The sequence below is a fragment of the Miniopterus natalensis genome, chromosome 13 (genome assembly GCF_054644295.1).
Source record: "Miniopterus natalensis isolate mMinNat1 chromosome 13, mMinNat1.hap1, whole genome shotgun sequence".
NCBI lineage: Eukaryota > Metazoa > Chordata > Mammalia > Chiroptera > Miniopteridae > Miniopterus > Miniopterus natalensis.
The window spans coordinates 14,769,384-14,789,502 of record NC_142093.1 but is presented as its reverse complement, the minus strand read 5'-3'; the positions used below and the strand labels follow the sequence as shown (position 1 = coordinate 14,789,502).

At 40.1% G+C, this 20,119-nt stretch overlaps 1 protein-coding gene across 1 annotated transcript in view; it reads right to left on the bottom strand.

Moving 5' to 3' along the window:
* Positions 1 to 20,119, bottom strand: part of TTC27 (tetratricopeptide repeat domain 27) — a 105,932-nt gene that overhangs the window by 16,700 nt on the left and 69,113 nt on the right. Inside the window, exons 13-15 of the mRNA XM_016218982.2 lie at positions 14,964 to 15,191; positions 4,330 to 4,428; positions 1,417 to 1,469 (exon numbers count right to left, since the gene is read on the bottom strand). Of these exons, the coding sequence (XP_016074468.2) occupies positions 1,417 to 1,469; positions 4,330 to 4,428; positions 14,964 to 15,191 (380 nt within the window). The remainder of the gene's footprint in view (positions 1 to 1,416; positions 1,470 to 4,329; positions 4,429 to 14,963; positions 15,192 to 20,119) is intronic.

Below are 20,119 nucleotides of genomic sequence, written 5' to 3'. Positions count from 1 at the left end.
GAAGACAAGGTTGGGTATCAGGAGACTCACTACATGTAAAATTATCAGGGTTACTGGAAAAACCCACTGAGATCATTCCACAACTACAGCAGGGATTTCCTTCACCCCTTGCTTTCAATCAAAAGGGTCTCTAGTGAGTTTTAACACAATCAGTTGCAATCAAGAACATAATATTATTTTCTGAAGAGAATAGTAGAACAAACAGTCCTTTATTTTTGTAGACTGTCATCCAAGAGCAGCGGAAGCATTTCATGATCTCAATGCAATGTGGATTTAACGGTATCTTTAGAAATATCTTGTGAATCCACAAAGAAAAATTAAGTTAAGTCTGAAAATAAGGCCAAATGAAAGTAGAAATATATCCATCCTTTAATTCATTTACTACAATTCTGGTAACAGCAGTCCTTGTCTGCCCTTTCCTTCGCTTCCTGTAACCAGTCAATAAGCCCATCTGGTTGTCCCCTTTATAAACTGGCATCTGCCCCTTCTTTTTCCAGCCTAGTTATCTCCTGCCTGGATTGTTACAACAGCTGTCTCCTAACTGGTTTCCCAGCCTACAGTTTCCTCTCTAGTCTGTCTCACACACTGCCACCAGATAAATCTTCCCAAAAGCTTCTTTCTTCATGAAACTACCCCACTGAAATCTTGGCTTCTAATTCCAACAGAGTAGTCTCAACTTGTTATTCAGGCAATCAGAGCATCCTGCAATCTGACCCCAAATGACTTTTCCAACCTTACCACTCACTGCATCTCTCTGGAGTCTACAGCTGATTCTTTCACTTCCTCTCTGCTAAGGTGTCGCATTCAATCCTGTCACTCTGCACTGGATCAAACCCCTTGTCTGAGCATCTTTCCTCTGTGCCCTCTACCCATTCTTCAAATTTTAGCTTGATTCCAATATTCTCTCAGAAGCGTGTCTGAACCAGAATCATTACACCTGCTCTCTTCTGAGATGTCTGGCACAGAGTAAGTGTTCTGCAAATACCACCCACTATTATTATAGCCCTCTTAGTATTTCTCACTTAATGTTTACCACACACTATCTATATTGTTTATTAATTTTTAAAATAATATGGCATACAGTTTTATTTTTTTAAACCTACACTCCCCAAAGACACTGGTTCATATTTCTATTTCTCAATAATGTCTAGTAATCAATAAGAATCTGTCAGTTGAGTCAACCAACTAAAAAGCATGCTTGCTCTTCTCACGTAATGAAATTGTGGATGCAAAACCTGTAGCAAGGAAGGCTTCAAATAACATTTCTTATTTTATTACATACTAAAGGCTTTCAAGAAACAAACTATATTTAGAAGTCAAAAGACTCTAAGGCCCGATGTTCCAGTATTCAGTTGAAGAAAATCTCATTCACTTATTTTGGAAGCAAAGTTATTCATATTTGTCTGATGTACTTACTTTTGCTTTAGTCGGATATAGGAAGTTGATAAATTGTTCCAGGCTTCCGCGTTCTGAAACGACAGAGAACCCAGTTATAGACTATTCTCATTTAGGTAAAATAATTGCTACAACCAAAATTATAACGTATTTTCCTAGTCTAAGATGTGCTCCTTACAATCAGAATTTTCACTGAGGTATGCTTATAGGTGTATGAGAAAATGAAATAAATTAAATGTAACTTTTATAATTTAACATGAAAAAGTCACAAAAATTGTCAACAAGTTGATACAACTGTTAAGCACTAATTTGAAATTTAGTTAAGATTTTATTTCCAAATTAAGATTTACAAAATAGTGGGACAATTTACAACATACTTTACACAATATATAGATTTACAGCAAACCCAAGAACATGCAGAATGTTGTTTTTCCTATCTTAAAAGGCTCTGCTAGTTTACCATCATCCTTCATCAGAAGAGAATGGAGGAGCATGTGTTCTCCATTGCTATTCCTAAGTATTTTATCAAACGCATTTCTCTACCCATTCCTCCATCAATGGCAAAAATACATTAAAGCTTTTATGTAAATGCTGATTCTAACGAGAACAATATGAGTATGTTTGTTCCTCTTTGTTCTGCTTTTCATAAAATGTAGAGAATATAATTCTCAAGTTCCATACACGATTTAAAAATTACATGGCAATGGACCTCTGCTTGCAGACAGCACAGTTACTACCAGAGTAGCCTTATCACCATAAAAAGCTACAAACTGGACAAAACATAGGAAACTGTTTTCAAGAAGCTGGACAACTGGCTGGATCACAGGACTGTGATCCTTGAGGCAGGGTAAACAAGTGAGGTATCTTAACAATCAACTGAGGCTTCTAATTAGAGGTATTTCCAGAGAGGTAGAAACCAAACAAAGTACAGCAAGTCTAAAAGTTCAGGGCTGAAAAGGTAGCTGGAATTTGCAGGACAAAATACCAGGGAAGAGAAATCTGCACAGAGAATAAGCTCCAGGAATCTCAATAAGCATCTCATTGAGTTTTGGCTGAATACTGAGCTATCCAACCCAATTAAAAATGGGCAGAGGATGTGGCCCAGCCGGGCATGGCTCAGCGGTTGAGCGTCAACCTGGGATCCAGGTGATCAGGGTTCGATTCCCGGTCAGGGCACATGCCTGGTTGGGGGCTTAATCAATGACTCTCTCATCATTGATGTTTCTCTCTCTCTCTCCCTCTCCTTTCCTCTCTCTGAAATCAATAAAGATATATTTAAATAAATAAACAAACAAATAAATAAATAAAAATGGGCAGAGGATGTAAATAAACATCTATCCAAAGATGATACACAAGTGACCAATAAGCACACGAAAAGATGCTCAAAATCATCAGCCATCAAAAAAATGGAAATTGAAACCACAATGATATACTATCTACTAGGATGGTTATAATAAAAAACACAGAAAATAGTAAGTATTGACAAAGATGTTGATAAATTGGAAGCCTCATACATTGCTGGTGGGAATCTAAATGGGTGCTTTAGAAGACAGTCTGGCAGTTTCTCAAAATTTTGAACACAGACTTAACACATGATCTAGTAACTCTACCACTAGGTATATACCCAAGAGAAACAAAAACTTATGTCCACACAAAAATGTGTAAATGAATCTGCACAGCAGCATAATTCTTAATAGCCAAAAAGTGGAAACAGTCCACATGTCCATCAACTGATAAATGGATAAATAACATATAATATACCCACACAATGGAATATTACCTGGCCATAAAAAAGAATAGTACTGATACATGCAACGGGGGTGAACTATAAAAACAATCTAAGTGAAAGAAGCCAGTCACAAAGACCACATAGCATACGACTCCATTTATGTGAAATGTCCAGAATACACAAATCTACACAAACAGAATGTACATTAGTGGTTACCTGGGGCTGGGGGCAGGGGCTATGGTGGGAGGCAGCATGTGACTGGGAGAAATGGGGAGGAGCTACTAATGGGTACAGAGGTTTTCTTTTTATTATAATAAAAATGTTCTAGGGTGGAGGGGGGCGGTTGGGTGGGGGGGGAGAGTGGCCAGGGAATTTGTGTGCATATATGCGCAGCCTGGGGACAGGGACGGTGGTGGGGAGAGGGACTAGAGAGGGGCGTGGGGTGGGGTGGAGCGGGTCATTGGGGAGAGGGGGGAACATCTGCGATATTTTAAACAAAAATAAAATTTTTAAAAAAAAAGAATACCTATGCAACCAGAAAGAAAAAAAAAAGTTCTAAAATTGTGGTGATGGTTCACAATTTTGAATATATGAAAAAAACCACTGAATTGTACACTTTAAATGGATGAGCTATAGGTATGTGAATTACTTACCATCTCAGTAAAGCTGTTAAATATTAAAATATTGTAAACTAAAAGAGCTTTCTAATAATGTAATTAACAAAGGCAGTACATGTTAGTGAGTGACAAAATATATGTGCCACTTTATACTTCAGCAAAGTATGTTAAAAAATTGTTTTATCAAAATTATTTTCTAAAGGAAACCATGAATAACAGCCATTATGAGAAGACATTTATTGCTAGATTTAGAAATCATATGCCTAAATGTGTGACCTTCTGTCCAAGGTAGGCTTTCCTCCAACACAAAAAGAAATGCTGTTCTTTTTAACATACAATATAGAACAATTGAATTTTTTGGCCTTCTTTTTTCTATTTTTTTCATTGTGATGAGAACACATGATATCTTCCCTGTTTATAAAAATGCAAGTGAGCAATACAGCATGGTTAACGTGATACAATGTTGTACCGTGGATTTCTCCAACTAAACCATACACCCACAGGAATTACTAATTTAACTACAGTACAATTTGAATAACTTAAAGAGTACCAACTTAGAGCTGTAATAAGAAAACCAAACACACTTACATCGGGTTCTAGAGTCACACAACGTTGAAACGCCTTCGCAGACCCTCCATAGTCTTCCAAGGCCAAATAGGCACAGCCGAGAGAAAACCACACCCCGAGCTGTAAGACCGAAAGTCAGTCATTCGAACACACGGAGACATTTATAGGATGTAATCTGAACATTATTCAAGATACTATCAATAAACACTACTGTAAAGAACGCAGAGCTATATAATCAATATCTGCCTTACATTTCATAAGGAATGTACATGTATGGAAATTTTGCAAATGGAGATGAATTTTTCCATATAATTTTCAAAGCTAGTATGACACTGAAAGCATGTGCAATATCACTGCACATCTTTTGCTGAGCAAGACCACTCTCTATGTTAACCAAACTCCATGAATGCAATGGAGAGCCCTGTTTATAAACCCTGAAATTGTAAGTGTGGGATTAATCTACTGAGCACCAACTATGTAAAAAGTTTACAAAGTATCAGCAGATTCACAGATGATGAGAGTACCACAAACTTGAGGAAAGTTTTTGCTTTCATCTTTAGACCACAAGCAGTTTACTGCCTACTCTTACTACCCTAGTGTGTATCCGCTGAGGAATGCCTGAAAATAACTGAGGAAAAAGTAGGCTCAGAATCTCAAAATCTGAAGTCAATAAGGTTTGTAAACACAGAGATTTAGAAAACAGGTAAGTTAGGTAGTAGCTATTGAAATTACAAACGAAATCTTTACTTCACAGAGTTTCCTTAAAATTCAATAGCCTATATCAAAGTAAAGATAAAGCTCATAAAAATTCAATGAAATTAGTCAGAATGCAGCTGTCACAGTCAGTTTGCTTTCCTTTCAGATCTGGCCAGTAGAAGGCAGTCCACTTTCTCCCCGACTTCCAGGACAAAGGCAGTGAGCCAGCAGGTGGACTTGGTTGAACACCTCAGGGTGGGAGAGGAAATGAGGTGCTCGGTTATCTGTCCATAGCCTGCCACAGAGGCAGAGTGGGAGGCTACCCCCACATCCTTCCTCCCCAGCAACTCTCACAAAACTTGTTCCCTATGGCTAGTTGAGGCCTGAAAGTTCTTAAGCAGGTAAAGATTCTGAGCTGGTAATTAGAGATAAGGCTTAGAAAGCAAACATCCTTGGGCTGTTTACAACACTTTGCCTTGAATTCACAAGAGGCTATAAAGAGTTCTATGGAGAACAGATTCAGTTAGAGGGTTAGGTGACAGTTTAAAAGGGGGTGGGGGTGTGTTTGGTAGGAGGGGGGAGGAACAGAGGTACCAGGTTGAAACAGAAATTCACCTGTTTGAATGAAAGGACTTACGGCAACCTAAAAATTAGTTCATTACTCTTTGCTTTCGTCTGGTTAGGTATAGAATCAAATGAAGAGAGCTCCGATGCACCAAACCACACTCACTGAACATGACACAACCTGAGAGGGCCAAAATCTGACGCTAACTTACAAAACAACATACCAAACAAGGTCTCTAATTCTAACCAAGTTGGAAGTGTCAAAATCTGTGTATTTATTTCATCAGTTATAAAGTACACTATTAACAGTACTTAAACTATTACTACCAATAGACTGGCATCTTGGTTTGGGATGGTCATGCTGTTAAGAGGAGAACATCATAAAAGAAAAAGCCAAAAGAAACCTCAAAAAACCCCCCCAAAACCTCATGATTCCCCAAATTAGAGTTGTATATGCTTGAGCACCAAAGATCTCTATTTTCTGTCCCAGTGCTATGAGACAGAAACATCATGCTAGCCTTGTTACATTTTCTAGTAGCCACATTTAAAAAGTAAAAATAAATGGGTAAAATTAATTTTAATAACATTTAATAACACGAAACACAAGCAGGCCAACTACTTATTTTGAATGTGATAATATGTATATTTAAAATTAATTTTAATACCATTTCAACATGTTATCAATATACAAAATTATTGAGATATTTTACACTCCTTTTTCATACTATACACATTTTTTCATCTTTGAAATCTGATGCACATCCAACACACATCTCAATTTTAGCCATGTCTCAAGTGCTCAGCTGCCGCATGTGGCCGGTGGGCACCATATCGGGCAGCACAGTTCAACACAGTTTGTCTGAAACACTGGCACAGAGCCTGGCATACCCTGCATCCCTCCCTCCGTCTACAATAAAAAGCTAGCTCTTCTGGCTGAGCCCACCTTTGGGCTCCTACCTGTCACACACTACAGTGCCCTGTTCCTCTCTATACAGCAGCGACCACAATGATCAGCACTTAATGAGCATTTACCTGTGTGCCAAGCACTGGCAGCAGAGCTTTCGGTGCATCACCCCACCAATCCGCACAGCAGCCTCTCAGGGTAGCAACCATCGCCCTCCCAAGAGAGGAGGGCGGGTCAGCCAGCCAGCAAGAGGGTACAGAGATGTGACCGGGTCTGTGAGACTCTGGAGTCCGCATCTTCTCTGCATAGCCACACTGCCCCACTACCCTGTTCTGCCCCCCAGCCATGATTTATGGCAATACCACCCTTGTCACCGACTGAGGTGGGGAGGCAGTGAACAGCTGCTGGAAAACCGAGAAGACCAATTTTTTAAGATCCAGGGTATATCTACTTCCCCCTGCCCCGAAACTCTCGAGTAGGCAGGTGGACAAAGATGATACAGAAGATCGATGACATGTGTGGCTGGAAGGAAAAGCTGAAAGGCGAACCTCTCAGCAAAGGGACTGGGGAAGGACACAGAAAGGTCATCTGACAGAGGCTCTGTCTGAGGTTTCTGCAGGCTTATCTCAGGGCAAACTGGGAGGGCAAGCTGGTCACAGGCTGGGTGATCATCTCTACAAGCTGACACTGCAGCTTTCTTTCCTGAGGGAACCAGCACGAAACACAAGCAGGCCAACTACTTATTTTGAATGTGATAATATGTATATTTAAAGAAGGGTTTTAAATTATTTTAAAATAATTAACAAAGAACAGGAATGGTTAAGAACATGGTCTCTCTTTAAACTTCCCTCATAAATTTCCCTAGAGAAACAGTGAAATGGAAAGATGGATGCCTGGGATTCAAGAGGTTCTAAGTAACTATGTGACCTTGGCCATGTCACTTAACCTTTGCGACTCGGTTCCTCAATTTTTTTTTTTTAAATATATCTTAATTGATTTCAGGGAGAGGAAGGGAGACAGAGAGAGAGAGAGACAGAGAGATAGAGAGACAGAGAGAGAGACAGAGAGAGAGAGAAACATCAGTGATGAGAGAGTCATTGATCGGCTGCATCCTGCACGTCCCCAACTGGGGATGGAGCCTGCAACCCAGACATGTGCCCCGACCAGGAATCAAACCACAATCTCCAGGTTCATAGGGGGGTTGGAATAAACAAAAATTCCAAGGCTCCTTCAGACCGGATTCTGAAAACCCGGAGGTGACAGAGTTCAAAGGTACATTAGTGCCATCTAGTGGCAAAATAAGTACACTGGTTATGCAGATAGAACAGTATTAGGATCAGCAGGTGTGAGGAGGAGATAGGAGGGAATCTGTTCAATTAGAGACCTTAGGAATCAATCCAAAAGAGGCTAAGAGGAAGACAAGGCCTAGAAAGGAAGTAATTTACTCAAAGCCACACAATGGTTCCTGGTGTGCGATATGTGTGCTGAAGAGAGTGACTGCAATGCTTATGAACCCTCGATAATTAAAGTGGAAATGAAAGCTTGCGACTCTGAAGGCTAGCTGAGACTAAGCACCGCTACACAATGGTGTGGATTAGTTTCACAATTAAAAAGTTAATTTTTACAAGGGCATTTAAAGTACATCCGCAATAGGTGCCATTAGCCTGTATGTTACAATTTCCTCTCTTTCATTATGAGCCTCCTGCTCAAATTTCCTTCCTCCTCCAAGGTTTCTGCAGAATGAATGAATAATCAGTTTCCTTACACACTTTTTGCTAATTTTCCTTACAGGATTGACTGAATTTCTCTCAGGTCACAAATAATAAAGTTTAACATGCTTTAATGGAATCCTACAGCCAAGCTTCACGCTCCATTCTCTCCTTTCTACATCCCTGACTCATTCCCATGACCCCAAATGCAGATAAGTTCTTGAATGTGGTTTTGTTAAACAGGAAATGACCGTAGCCAAATCCAAGAGTGATATCAATGTTCTTTGGTAGCTTTTCCTAAAGTGGTGTGGGGTGCTCAGTTTTAAAAAATGTCTACCACCGACTCTTCTGTAACCAGACTTCTCATTTACTAAGCCACCTGCCAGCTTTTCTATTTCAGTGCCTTCCTCTAAACTAAAGGATCGGGGGAATTTTATGCACATGGTTTTCTTTCACTAGACAGGCTATTGATTGTTTAATGCCCTCCTCTTATTCCTGTCCTAGATTTGGTTATCCTGGTTCTTACATCTGCCCACTCTTTCCAGAGAAGGCATGGTGTGAGGTAATATAATACAGGCGCTGGTGTGTCATCCACATTTGAGACTCTCCTGTTAAGAGATGTCTCCCAACTTTTAGGCTCCAGATAAAGAGGCAACAATGATTTTCCAGCACCATTACTACCACACTGTAACAGGTAGGATGGGAAAATCCCACTATGTAACATCGATTACTGAGAACTTACTATGAGCCAGGAATTACATGGGATACTTGACATACCTTAGCTCTAGTTTTCCCAGCAGCAAACTGAGATAGGAATTATAATCTCCACTTTACAAATGAGGAAACTGAAGCCCAGGAAAATGAAGCGACTCACCTTTGTCACATTCCTTGGGATTACTAGGGTTCAGAACTAGGTCTACTGCAGCAAAGCTCCTGCCCTCCTCTCTACCCCCAGTCACAGCTACGGCCCAGATGTTATCCCAGGGCTTATATTTCTTGGCAGTTACGCGAGTTAGACCTTAAGAGTTTCATTTTTTTATTGCTTACCAATATGAGAAATGAAGAACAAAAAGGAAAGAATCTCTTTTTTCTCTACATATTATTCACATATGTTCATCCTGTCTTCTCCACTGGAATGTAAGCTCCAACCTCCTTGAGCCTTCCCACCACAACAAATACAAGTTCACAAGAGAAACTCTCTAATCTATTTCAAAAAACATTTTCTTCTTTCAAACACTAAAATGAAAGATAAAGCTAACCCCTACAAATCAAGAGGGTATAAGCTCCCAGGATCATTAAAGCCATGGAGTTATATCACAGAAGTCTGCTCTTATGTAAGAAGGGCTAGGAATGGCCACCTCAGTTTCTCTAAAATTCCCTGGTCTCGCAGAGACTCACTCCCTGTCATGTGCTGATCGTCCCCAAACACCAATAATCTTCTTTAGTTTCCATGAATCCCTCCCTTGGTTTCCTTCTGTCTCTCTGATCAAAACTCTGGAGCATTTTGGTTGACTCCTGTGTCCCTGGTGCTCTCTTCCCCGGCCTCCCACTGCTGGAGATGCCCCGAGTCGGGTTTTGCCTGGTGGTCTCTTCCAACACAGTTTCTGTACAGAATTCACTCACGCGCATGGCTGCGCCTCACTCCACAGAGAAGCCCAGTCTGTAGGCTTTGTTCTGGCCTCTCTAGGGGCTTCAGTGAACTATCAGAAATCTCTGCTTAGACACAGCAACATGTCTTCACAGTCAACATCCAAAATCACACAATCTTCCCATGCAAAAGGTATTTTCCTGTCCTCCTGAAGTCTCTGTATCTATCAATAGGGACATTTTCCTTTTTAATAAGACAACTGAGCACACTGACATCCTCTTGGATTCCCTCAATCCTGCCGGTTCAATGAGTAAGGCCTAGAAAGCTTCCCTTTACGATGAGGCTCCACCCATTCCATCTTTCCACCCTCACTGTCACAGTCCCTGGCCACTCACCCATGACACTCGTTCTCTATTTAAACACCCTATCATACCACTCTTGTCATTTCACTCTTTTATTCAAAACCACAACAGACTTCCACATCCAGAGGGTTAGATAACCCTGAAGAAAGGCATTTAAGACCCTTCCACAACGAGTTCTGTCCCTATCACTTCCCAGCGGAAACGCTCTGCTCCCTGCTGATAGTTTGACTCGGCCAAATTCGTTCCCACATCCATGCCTAGTACACAAGAGGATCGCGGTAACACGTGGTTAGGCAACCGCATAATGTACTGTTCAAACTGCAACATTTTTGAAAGGGAAACGGGACATTAAAAATAATTAAAATTGTATGACTTAAAAAAGATCTTATTTATTGGCCAACAAACTGTTGATAAATAAATTGGTTTTACTCTGTCAGGGATCTATATATGATCATTACATTTAAAAACTTTTTCAAAAGTAAAATTATTTTTGAAAAATAAAAACACTGTACATTAAAATTAAAAATGTTTTAATGCTGAATACCTGAACATTTAAAACTACCAAAAGGAACATTAATCAAGCTATCCATTTGTGATATCTGCACATTTCTGCAGTTTTACAGAATTAATATTACTTTAATTTTGCTTAGGTATTCATATATTTTAATCAGTTCCTTGGTCATATCTAATTCTAATACCATGTCACTGACATTTTTCTGATGAATTTCTAAGTGAATGATAGCTAGCTATCTCCAAAGCACAAATGCTGTAAATGGTGCACACGTCTTCTGGTTCTCTAACAAAAACACCATAGATGATGCGATTAGTTTTGCAGACCATCCCTGATATAAAAGACCAAACACTCATATTTTTATACCAATTTGATTTCAGAAAGTCATTATAATGCACAAAGGCCATTCAGCTATCACTCTCATTTTGCCTAAATTTTGTTATTAAACCTAACTGCACAGACATGTGGGAGAAGAGAGTAGAATGTTTTAAATTCGGTTTTCCTGTTTTCCGTTTATTCCAGGACTTAAAGGAGATAATAGCATGTAGGAGCTGTCCTTCAGAGACAGTTCAAACTTGGACCACAGTCAGAACAAGTCCGTGGTGTCCAAGTTCGCCTCTCGCAGTAGTCTGTACAACTGCAGCATCAAATGCCTGCACATCTTGGCATGGGTTCCAGCCTGCCTGAATTGGATCCATATGACAAACTGCAAAATATCCTCACATAACATCTGTTTGTACTGCTTTGAACAATTGTTATTTTTTGTCTCGCTAAGTAATTAATTCAAAATTATATAATAAGACGGTTAAGCCCTGTCAAGTCCTCCCTTGCAAATTCCCTCACACCCATCCCCTCTCCTCCTTCCCCGTCCACACTGACCAGGTCATGCTACACTGCCGCCGCAGTCTCCTAACCCTGCCCCATCCAGTATCCTCCGTGGCCATCGTGCTGCCAAGGCAATATTCCTAAATTACCTCTATGTGCACCACATTCCTTCATCCAAAACGAAGCCAAACATAAATCAGCCCTTCAGTGGCCCCTATCTGCCAAATAAAAAGTCAGAGAGGTTAGCCTCACATTTAAGACCTTTTGTAATCTGGCTCCAGTCTAGCTTTCCCACTGGAACTGCTCTATTCCCTTTGACTCTAAAAAACTAGCCTATTCACTTACCCCTCCATTCCTCCAACACACACCCCTTCTTTTTCTGTTTCTAGGGCTTTGCTCATACTGTTCACCTGCCTGGACTGCCCATCACCACTGCCCTTCCCTTGGCCTCTTTAAGTACTATTTGTCCTTTAAGGCCAAGTTCAACATCCTCTCCAATGTCTACTGAGGGCAGAAACATCCTCTGTGGCCTCTATATAACTAGTGCTTTACAAGTAATTCACATGATATTTCTTTGATGCCTCATGTAATTGGCTAGTTTTATCTGTGTTCATTTCACTAGACGGTACCAGAGGGTACAAGCAGAACTGCCTGGTGACCCGTTGTTACGGCTTCATCCTTTGGCGCAACACTGTGTGCACAGCAGACAATTAGTATATATTTCACTGAATAACTGGTTAAAGATATTATTTATTCACTCATTCAACAAACGTTTATTGAATACCTAATATGTGCTAGGCACTGTCATAGCACTAGAAAAATACAAATAAAACTTACAGGTAAAAATTTCTGCCTTCATGGGACTTATTTCTAGTGGAGGAGAAACAAAATTTCTTAAACATAAGCTCTACGTAATATTAAGGGCTCTAAGTGCTATGAAGAAAAATAAAGCAGGGAAGGAAATTAAGGAGTATAAGGCGGTGGTGTGATTTAAAATAGAATGATCACAGAGGGCCTCTCTGAGAAAGTGATATTTAAGCAAAGGCTTGAATGGGGCTTTGAAGCAAGGTGCACAGATATCTGGAAGAACATTCCAGGCAAAGGAAGAGCAGGCACTAAAACCTGACACAGGAATGTGCCTAAAATATTCAGGGGAGTACAAAGAAGTCAACATGTGGAGAGTGAGGGGGGAAATGGGAGGAGGGAAGGGAAGGAAGCAACAGGAGCCAAGCTGGGGAAAGCCTTGAGAGCCACTGAAGGACTCTGGCTATTGTCATCAGGTGATGGAGCAGAGGAATGACACATCTGACTCACATCTGAAAGGACTGATTTGGATGTTTGTTGAGGACAGACAGATGGGGACAAGCATAGAGACAAAGACCAGTTAAAGATAATATATTATTAGGTGAGAGACAGTTAGGGATTTGAATCAGAATGTTGGCGGTAGTAAGACGTAGTCTGATTCTACATGTATTTGGAAGTCAGCTCTGCTAAGATCAGATGTGTGGTAGAAGAGAAAGAGGAATCAAGGATGCCTCTAAGACCAAATGAAGCTGACCTTGGCAGGGAAAGTTTTCAGGAGGGAGAGGACAGTATTTCAGATATTGGAAGTGTAAGTTAGAGTAACAAATGGGGAAATTGGGGAAGCAGTTAGATACAGGAGTCTAGAATTCAGGGCAAAGGCTAGACTGAAAATAAACCTTTGGGAGTCGTGAGTGTAAAGATGGTATTAAGAGCTATGGACTAGATGAGCCAAGGGAGAGAGTGTGGACAGAGATAAGGCCCAACGACCAGGCCCTAGAGCACACCTAGGAAGCAACAAAGACGGAGAAAGAGCAGCCAGGGAGGCAGGAGGAAATGTTAATGCTCAGATGTTGGAAAGAGTGCTTGAGAGAATGACTCATGTCTGTGAGGTGCCTGGCACTGATTTAACTTAGACTATGGGAGGTTAAGGGGGGGAATTCTTTCCCCCCACTCTTTATGGCAGCTGTGGTTAGGTAACAGGCAGAGGTAGCTACTAAGATAAGCAAGGATATGATAGTTTCCCATAAACGTAAAATTTAATAGCACAATATTGAGTTCTATTTTCTACCAAAAAAAAGTCTAGATATAATCAACTTAGTGCAGGATTTTTCAACCTTGGCATGATTGACATTTCAGGCTGGATAATTCTTTACCATGCCACTAGAGCCCCCCATCCATTGCCAAATGCCCCCTGGGGGGCACAAGTATCCCCAGTTGAGAGGCACTGACTTAGAGCAATTTGTCAACAAAAACCAGCCCCTAGCATGCTTTAAGCATCCTTGCTGCCAAATGCAACTGTCAATTTCTGCTGATATTCTGTGCTTACACCTGTCCTACTCTCTTCTCCAGGCTTTTCCCAGCCAGCTGACTTGGAAGATATTCAATACTCAGAGTGAGGAAAGTAAGCAATTAGCTTAACATGTCATAAAAAAATGTACTTCTGATTTTTTTTCAACGTAAAAGACATGCTCTGAGCCTACTAGTTAAAAAATGACCACTTCTGCATACTCATGTTCATAGGAACATTACTCACAACAGCCAAGAGGTTGAAGCAACCTAAGTGTCCGTTGACAGATGAATGACTGAACAAAATGTGGTACATACATACAATGGAATTCAGCCTTAAAAAGGAAGGCAACTCTGACACAAGCTACAACACAGATGAATCTTGAGGACATTATGACAGTCACAAAGGGAAATAAACTGTATGATTCTACTCATATGAAGTACTTAGTCAAATTCAGAGGCAGAAAGAAGAATGGGTGCCAGTAACTAGAGGGAAGGGGGAAGAGGAGATTGTTTTACAAGATGAAAAAAATTGCGGAGATGAATGGTGGTGATGCTCACATAACAATGTGAACATACTTAATACTACTGAACTGTACACTTAGAAATGGTTAAGACGGAAAATTCTGTGACATGCTTTTTACCACAACTTAAAAGAAAGAAGTGCAGGCTCCAGAGTCAGACCATCTGGGTTCAAATACTGGTAAGATGTCCAATGAAGTGCCTCGCTCACAGTCCATGCTTGGTAAACATTTTCTCTTACAATAATCAACAACCCATTCTGTTACCCCATTTGTATAAAAGCTTTTCTTTCATTATTGATTTCAGCAATTCCTTACAGTCCTATACTGTCTGTAATTTTACTTCTGATACATTTCCTTCCTAACCTATCTTTCCAAAATGGAACCTAATTTTAATAGTTGCATTTGCCTTAAGGAAAACTAACAAGTAACAAAATGAAACAGAAAGTCACTAAGAGAAACACAACAGAAACTCAGTAAGACAGAAACAACATAAAGTCCACTTTTGCTGACAAATAAGAAGTGTATCAGAGACTAAGTTCTTAGCTCTCAAAAGACTATCTCACCAGCCATTAGGACAGAAAATGGGTACTCATTCCATAAGAATCGAAATCAAAGAAAACTGTCAGTGTTGAGAGCAGCTGGGGTTTCGTGAATTGTCTAACCTGCATGGGATTGATCTTCACCGAGTGCTCAAAGCACTGCACGCATTCCTTAAACTCCTTGTTTCGCAGGTGAAGGAGGCCTTTGGAGCGCTGAGCACGAGCACTGCGATGCTGGGACAGCTCCCAGGCCTTGTCATAGTAACGGTGGTCACGAAGGACATCTCCAAGCAAGCAGTACAAACTTGGCGTTTCTTTTTTCTGCAGCTCTTGCCTAAGGATTTCTTCTGCCTAGAAATAACAACAGAAATAACTAAACTGCTATTTTTTTTTAGGACATATACATCCTTTACCCCACATGATGCAAAATTTTATTTTAAAAGTTGGAGATGATCAGGTTATTTCATGCATCTAGGACACAGGCCGAACAAGAAAACAACCAAAATAAATAATGAAGTTTTAAAATGTTACCCCTATAATTCCTTTATTTGCAGAAAATACAAGTTATTAATGTATCTAACAATAACTGTAAGGCCACCTCTCTCTCTCTGAATATATATATATATATAGATATATCTCTCACATATATGTAGATATATTCAACCAAATTATGTGTGACAGACTGTAGCCTCAGCAGGACTTTTGCTGAAATACTCCGTGTACTTGAAGGCATTCTCTTGGCAGCGTGGCACTGAAACTTGACACACACACCCTCCCAGAAATTCTGAAGGCTAATTCACTTTCTTTCCTGCTTTAGTGGATTCTAGTGTTCTGTGGATTCTGTGGTCTGCAATTAAACAATGCCCATCATAGTAACTGGTTACTGAAGTGCTCATAGGCCACATACCCAGCAGAAAATGAACATTTGTGATTAGTTATCTAATCTGGTTGGATTTGAAGACAATGAGGATTCAGTGATCTGAGAGTAGAACACTGTTAGACCATGATAATCCAGTGATAACAGGATTACTTAAGTTACCACCTGTGGTTACATAGAATAAAGCACCCAGCTAAGGCAAGGCTTTGTGCTTTGAGTGATAAGACACTGTGAGGGAACACAGGACTGTGAGGTAGGGTGGCTGCTTCTAAATTCATTGCACAGCTCAAACAAAGGAAATGACGCTCAGTGTTTTATTTTTATTTGTTTGTTTATTTATAAATATATCTTTATTGACTTCAGAGAGAGGAAGGGAGAGGGAGAGAGAGATAGAAACATCAATGATGTGAGAGTCATTGATTGGCTGCAGCCTGCAACCTGGGCATGTGCCCTGACCAGGAATCGAACCCTGATCACCTGGATCCTAGGTGGACACTCAACCGACTGCTGAGCCACGCCCGGCCGGGTGACGCTCAGTGTTTTAAATCTTCACAGTCAGAGAACCAGGGAATTGCTATGGTTGCCTAAAAGAATTCTATTCCCTTGTAACTGTTAAGCTGGTATAGACAAAAGACAAATGCAGACACTACTCCTGCAGGACTGCTGAGTCACAGTATAGGATGACTTCAGATTCACCAGTTCTATGTGCAAGGTAAGCCATCTGATTGGGTTACTCAGGTATGTTTTAGTCATTCATCTTATCTTCTATATTGATAAAGACATTATCTCAGTTAATCCCTACAATAATTCTGAGAGGTAGATATTAATATGCCCATTTTTAAGACAAAGAAATAAAAGTTTAGATTCCTTGGTCAACTGGTCAGCCCCAAACCAAAGATACTAAGTTGAAAAACGGGATAATTGGATAGAACACTATACAGAGGATAGAAATAGAAGCCTTGAAAATGCTAAAAACCAACTAGACCTAACAGACATCTAAAGAGCACACCACCCAACAACAGCAGAATACACATTCTTTTCAGGTGTACACAGAACATTCTCCAGGATACACTGTTGTTAGGCTGTAAAACAAGTCTCAGTAAATTTGAAAGGACTGAAATATAGAAAGTATGCTCTTCAATCACAGTAAGATGAAATTAGAAATCACTAACAAAAAGAAATTTGGTAAAGTCACTAATATGCAGAAATTAACACACTCCTGAATAACCAATAGGTCAAAAAAGAAATCACAGGAAAATTAAAAACACTTTTGAGATAAATTACAAATATATATATATATAATTTATATATAAAATATGCCAAAACTTATGGGATGCAGTGAAAGCAGTTCTCAGAGGAAAATTTATAGCTATAAATGCCTATATTGAAAAAGGAAAAAGATTTCAAATCTACCATCTAATCTTCCACGATAAGAAACTAGAAAAAGAAGAGTAAACTGAACTCAAAGAAGAAAAAGGAAGAAAATAATAAAATTAAGGTGTAAAAAATAAAATAGAAAATAGAAAAACAAAAGAAAAAATAAACAAACCAAAATTGGTTCTTTAGACTCTAAAGTACTAAAATCTGAAATAAAAGATGAGAAATTACCACCCTCCTACAGCAATAAAAAGGATTGTAAGAGAATATTATACTCCATAGGTATTCTGCACTTAAAACAGGATCCGAGACTCAGAATATCAAACCATACCCTTAAAGCACCTGTAGGATCAAAAAATACCATTCTACAAATATTTATTCTACTTCTAATTGGACTGTATTATAGACCATGAAGATTCACCAGAGTCCAAAGACATATAACACATCTAGTGTTCGCAACCTTTGTCAAAGAAGACAAAAAATGCAAATGAAAGATTAAATAATCATGAGAAACTTCACATTTGGAAATGCTAAGGTAACTGAGGATTTCAGATACTTCCTCCACCAACTCATACCTACCTAAATGCCTGTAAGAATGAAGAACATAGAGAGTGGGTGGTAGGCAACTTCTTGTTACCAAACAACATCAATTCCAGGTATTTTATCCACTGGAAGACAGGTCTGCAGGGCCAGAGGGAGGCAGCTTCTAAAGGTCAGAAATGCCAGAGCAGTGACTTGGTCTGAACTGGCCTCTTCTTTCCTCAAATTCCTATCCCACACTTTCCTGTTACAAGTCAATTATTCCTCCTTGAGATCCTCCACCTCTTTGTCCTGCCAAGAGAATTATCTTTCCCCTGGGCAATGCTTGCAGGATATATATTTCCTTCCTTCAATTCACTGCACTGCATTCCTCAGTCTTCTTCACGCTCTCCAAATGCTCTCCTACCTCCTCCACTTACCTACTCCATTTACATAATTTATTATCTAATAAAAAATTACAAAAGATGTGCCTAGTGAACATAAATAAAGCACAGGGATTGTAATAGCACTTTTGCAATATTAAATATGGGTGGCCAGAAACCTTCGCAGGATGCAAAAGCTTTGGTGTTTATGGCTATGGGCTGCTGCTGCTTCCCTCTGGGAAAATACAGATGTGCACCCTTACAGGCTATGAGGTTATCACCTAAGTGTCTGTTAAACAGGACAAAAATACACTTCCAGACATACAAAGTCAGAATTACATGGGCAACTGGCTGCAATGCATCTGAGGTGCTTGCAAGAACCTTGTCAGCTGCAAACCCCAAAGATCACTGCCCTACCCACACACATATATATCTTATATATCTAGGCTGTTTCAACAATGTATTATTTTATAATTGTATGGAGCTAATTATTATTCTTAATACAAGTTTGGGGCTATGACCACACAGTGAATCTAAGTTTAAAATTAAGTCAGCCAAGACTTAAGGAAAACCTGCAATTATGGCTGGAATAAATTACACTCAACTTACTTTACCTGAGAAACCTGCACTGCTCACAGCAAGGGTCACACACTCACATGCCCAGAGATCTTTGCCAATTGCTGAGAATGAATAAAGCAGGCTGGTGAGTGAACATACAAAAGAGGAGCCACAGCTCAACTCCAACCAATTAGTACAATAATGTGGGAATTTGACCCAGTGTTTCCACATCAATTGATTCTTTAAGAGAAGCCAAGAAATCTAGATTTTTTAATGAAATAGCCTGAAAATGTTTACTCTGACTTTTTTCAAAACACTCTGTAAGCGAAACAAAATACCTCTTACAACTTCAGACCTGGAGCATTCAACTCCCACCCTACAGTGGACACCAGTTGCTCTTTTTCCCACTCAGCATCCCTTCCCTGATCTGATAACAGAACTCCTCTTGCCCGAAGAGAACCCCTTCCATGTGGTTCTATCAGAGGTGAGGGCACATGACCCCCTTCAGTCTTCAGTAGGACCTTTCTTTTAGAGCCATTGAATTGACTATTTTTCCATTGGGATTACTAAACTTGGGCTTTCTGGGCCCATCTTGTCTGCCTCATGGAGACAGCTACGAAGTCATGATGACATCATCTCAGCCCCTGGATGTAGCTATCACGACAGGTCTACAAGAATTTTCAGTTGCATGAATCAATAAGTCCTCTCCCCCACCCCGTTTCTTTGTGTGTGGGGTTGGTTTGTGTTTGCCTAAGCTAGGATATGTTGGTTTTCTTACAAGCAAAACAGTTCTAACATCTCCCTAGAAAACTGTTGCATAATCCATTCTAGTCTTCCAACAGTAAGAAGATCTGCATGGATGTAGGTGCCTTTAGTCAGAAAGGCACTTCAAATGCCAGTTCTACTACTTACTCATTATATGCCCTTCTTGGCTGTGATTTGTGCCTTGATTTTGTGAATTAGCAGAAGGAAATGAAAATTAATGTATGGTAAGAGTGGTGCTCATCTGACTTTGCCTCTGGTCAGTGTATAGAAATGGAGAATTGGCACACCAACAACTGTAAGAAGCCCTCCTGGCAAAGAATGAAGGGGGAAAATGAGCTCTAGACCCAGAGATGGTACTAACTACAAAGAGTGTCTTTGAGGACTACAGAAATGACAGAAGTGGGTTTAACAGCTAGAAGTTTATACCAAGGGGACAGAAAAATGGGCAGGTTAAAAATTTTTTTAAATAATATTTTTATTGATTTCAGAGAGAGGAAGAGAGAGAGAGAAACATCAATGATGAGAGAGTCATTGATCGGCTGCCTCCTGCACGCCTCCTGCTGGGGATCAAGCCCACAACCCGGGCATGTGCCCTGACCGGGAATTGAACCCCAAGATCTCCTGGATCATAGGTCGACGCTTAACCCCTAAGCCACGCCGGCCAGGCAAGGTTAAGAATTTAATGGAGCACTAATGGTCAAATATGGCCACCTGACAATAGCTTTAGGCTTTAAAAAGTGTGTGTGTGTGTGTGTGTGTGTGTGTGTGTGTGCGCGCGCGCGCGCGCACACTGCTAACTC